The 3,542-nt window shown below is 44.7% G+C and overlaps 1 protein-coding gene across 7 annotated transcripts in view; it reads right to left on the reverse strand.

Annotated features, from left to right (window-relative positions):
- The window catches only part of wdr25 (WD repeat domain 25), a 51,168-nt gene that overhangs the window by 43,083 nt on the left and 4,543 nt on the right, over window positions 1-3,542 (reverse strand). For all 7 annotated transcript variants that reach the window (XR_005096227.1, XR_005096226.1, XR_005096229.1 and 4 more), the window contains 3 exons: window positions 653-783; window positions 291-461; window positions 66-206 (listed from right to left, as the gene is read on the reverse strand). Coding sequence is in view for 1 of the 7 variants with exons in the window: in XM_037241045.1 (XP_037096940.1) it covers window positions 66-206; window positions 291-461; window positions 653-783 (443 nt within the window). In the remaining 6 variants the exon portion in view is untranslated. The remainder of the gene's footprint in view (window positions 1-65; window positions 207-290; window positions 462-652; window positions 784-3,542) is intronic.

Below are 3,542 nucleotides of genomic sequence, written 5' to 3' on the forward strand. Positions count from 1 at the left end.
TTTCACGATGGATCTGAGCGAACGCCCCTGCTAATCCTTCCCTGAGGGCCAGTGTCATTCCTGACCTTGTGTCCTTCGTAACGACGCCTCTTGTTCATCCTATAGGGCCGCTGGGAGGAGAACAAAGCCACGTAGTCGCCGTTAGTCTGGGCTACAAAGGAATCCTCCTGTGGATGAAGAGCCAGGCTGGGACACGTGTAGCGCTCCTAGACACCAGTAGGAAATCTAATTAATCCAGCGGAACCCCAATTTTACGCATCAACAGCGGGCGTGGGGTTTTCTGCACTTACATGATAGATCTGGTTGGAGATCTTAGCGGTAGTGTGGAAGTCCCAAGCGATCAAGGTGCGGTCTGCGGAGTCTCTGCTGACGCAATCGGAGCTTGTGATGACATCCTGGCCGCCTCTCAGGAAGAGAATGGCCAAGGTCTGCTGGATTGCCGATTTGTATACTTTAACCACCTGGAGGGGAATAAAAAAACGATGGTTTGCGATGTTTTATTTGACTTCACTTGAATACAATGTAACACTTCCTTATTTATGTGTGAGACTGGACAGAACGTGTTCAGAGCCTGACTGGCTTTGATTTGAGAAAGTCAAAGCACAGCAGGTGAAGATGATGGATGTGCAGAAAGGAGGTTAATATGTTGGACCTTGCTGCAGCGAGCGTCCCAGGCGTTGACCGTTGAACTGTAACCTCCGCACAGGAATACCTCAGAGTTGGCGGGATGCGGAACCACACACATCACCTTGAACTGATTATCCGCTTTGATGATGCGCTGGCCTGCTCACAAAAGAAACGGAAGCGGGGGAGAAGACAGAACAAGATCAATGCGGTTTGACTTTAATAATACATCTTCACGTCTCTGATCAGCAGGGGGTTGTCTTGAATTATGCAGGACGTAGTCAAACTCGATGATTATTAGTATGTCAGATGGAAACTAAATAGGCTTCAAAAGCACTTTCAAGCCATTCAGAACTCACAAAATTTGAGGAAGAAAAAAAAAAATAAATTCACCCAATATTTCTCTTAAACGACATGACTTCAAAAGCATTCAAAATGACGAAAATGTCAAATGTGTTCAAAGGGGAAGTCAAGTCAAATTCTAACTACAATATTTAAATGAATAAATCAATGGCATCCCCAAGAACAGAACCAATACAGCAGAGGGGCTTAGACATAATTACAGAGTGGACGCGATTAATATTTTGTGCTTGTGCCAGGCACCCGAGTCCAAATTATGTTAAAGGCAGTCCAAGTCGGGCCTCAACAGCGCCTCATTAAATTCAAACAAGACAGAAGCACACAGCCTCCGACGCTGAGCAAAACTCAAGTCATTACACGCGTATTCTGGAATATTCCTATCAAGCCTTCACAGAAGCGTGACGCAGTTAATAAACTAACAGCGAGGACGGTCGGTTCATTCTTAATGGTGGACTGACGCTGCCAAATTCGATTGCGTCCATCCAGTTTTTTCACAGGCGAATTTGACTCGCTCCCATCTTAATTGGTTTGGCCGCATCTTGCGGATGGAGATTTAAAAACCCGTATTTTGCTCATCGACAGCCTGGTCATACTGAAGAGTGACATGTCATGTCATATTTTAATTCGGAAAAGATCAATTATCTCAAAAGAGAGCACAGGGGACGACATATTGGGAGGGATGGAAAGGCTATTGGGCTTCATTAATCAAACGTGGGGCTGTCACGACGCAGGTTTGACACATTACTGGGTTTTAACGAGGCAACAAACACGACAACCGTGGTGTCATTACATTTTAAAAGGACAAATACATACTCATTTGTATCCTTTCCCATTTTCTGTCTTTCCACCTGCAAATATCACCATTGGGTGCTTTTGACCTCAATCAAAAAAGCGTTTTTCTCGGTCTTCGCGAAAGCAGCTGGATATTGCCGAGCGCGGCGGGATGCAACAGCTTATTCATTTCTTCACATTGTATCTTTAAAGGAGGTAGCTATTGTAAAAAAAAATGATGCATGCAAAGTACTAGGTCAACATTCACAGATGCTTTCCTGGTGGCATTTGGAGTAAATCCATCGCCATGTGCTGCTGCTCAATGGATTGTCCCTCGTTATGTAGCACTCAAGGCTATGCTCATCCAGCCAGAGCAAATGTTGGCAGATGAGAAATAAATCACCTGCTATGAATGAGAGCAAGTGGATGATATTTGGAGACTTGGAAGTCGTGACGCTACCTTGATAACTTAGATCACACGCAACCAATAAATTGAAAAAATGAAAAAACATCAACCTGCATGCAACTGAATTATGCTTTACTGATTAACATTTTTTGACATCGGTACAGATTTGTTGATTGCTGAATTATTCCGACGAATTAGAGCTTTCAAACGCCTTTAGGTACAGAAGGAGAAAATGAATCAAGCCGGCAGCATGGAGTTCAAAAGACTGATTTAGACCACGCTACAAAGCAACTGGGGGAGTGTTGGCCTCTGTCAATCTCTGCCAAGGAGCATGTCCAAGGTGCAGCTCAACAGTTGCCCTTTTCACCCTAATGGCCTGCAGAAGAAACTCATTTCTTAGACCCTTTCTCAATCAAGGCGTCTTCCCATTTCTTTTTCTTGTGAGCATTAGGGCTCCTAAGCGGTCTTCCCTCCCTGCATTTCCTGTCAAGTGCTTCTGTGAAAGCCAACGGGAGGGGTGGGAATTCTGCAAATGAAATTGGACATAGGATGGTTGAGGAAAATGTGCTTCTTCAAAAACTGCATTCACAAGGGGTGGGGGTTCACACATCATGGGGTTGGGGGTAATGACTGAAATCCCACCAGTTACTGAAAAACAAGCACAGACTTCACAGAAAGTCGGATTGAACAGAGACCCTCGTCATTAAATGTATAAAATTCAGCTACTGTATAGTGCATACGTGGTAGGAGATGTATTCTTTTTAACTATGCTAACTAAATAGAAAAGCCGTATTTTGTGTAGTATAAATGTGGGTCTTTTTTTTTTTTTTATGAATAGCGGGCCAATTACGTGTGCGGCATGGGCCGCTGCGGCAGTCGGATTAGCGATAGCGTTAGAAAGAGTCGAAGCCTGGGTTTTAGCCACATCCAATTACACCGCAATTGTGCAGAAACAGGACTGGAATCCCCGAGTCCCTTACTGATATGCGGCGAAATTGAATTGGCTTCATTTAGCGCGAGCGGCCACCGTTTCAAACAAATAAAACCCTCGGCTGCCATAAAAGTGTTTTAATTTTTAAAAAGTGTGTGAAAATGAACAGAATATCAAATGAAATGATTACTCGCTGCATGGACGGACGGGATGGACAAAACCAAGAGGGGTCGGCCGCTCCAAATAAACATTTGTTTGTTTACGGCTGTGGCCCGCGAGGCACGGTAAGGTCATGGCGGTTACTCCAGCCGTGATGTATCAATTATTGATTCCTTTCCTGGAGCTGCCTGTGTGCTTAATGTGCAGGCCAAGCTATTATCCTACGGCCTTATTGGCGGTATTGACAGACACACTGAGAGGGGAAGGACAAACGGAAGCACGTCATCGTGG

This window comes from Syngnathus acus, chromosome 22 (genome assembly GCF_901709675.1).
Source record: "Syngnathus acus chromosome 22, fSynAcu1.2, whole genome shotgun sequence".
In the NCBI taxonomy this organism is placed as follows: Eukaryota; Metazoa; Chordata; class Actinopteri; order Syngnathiformes; family Syngnathidae; genus Syngnathus; species Syngnathus acus.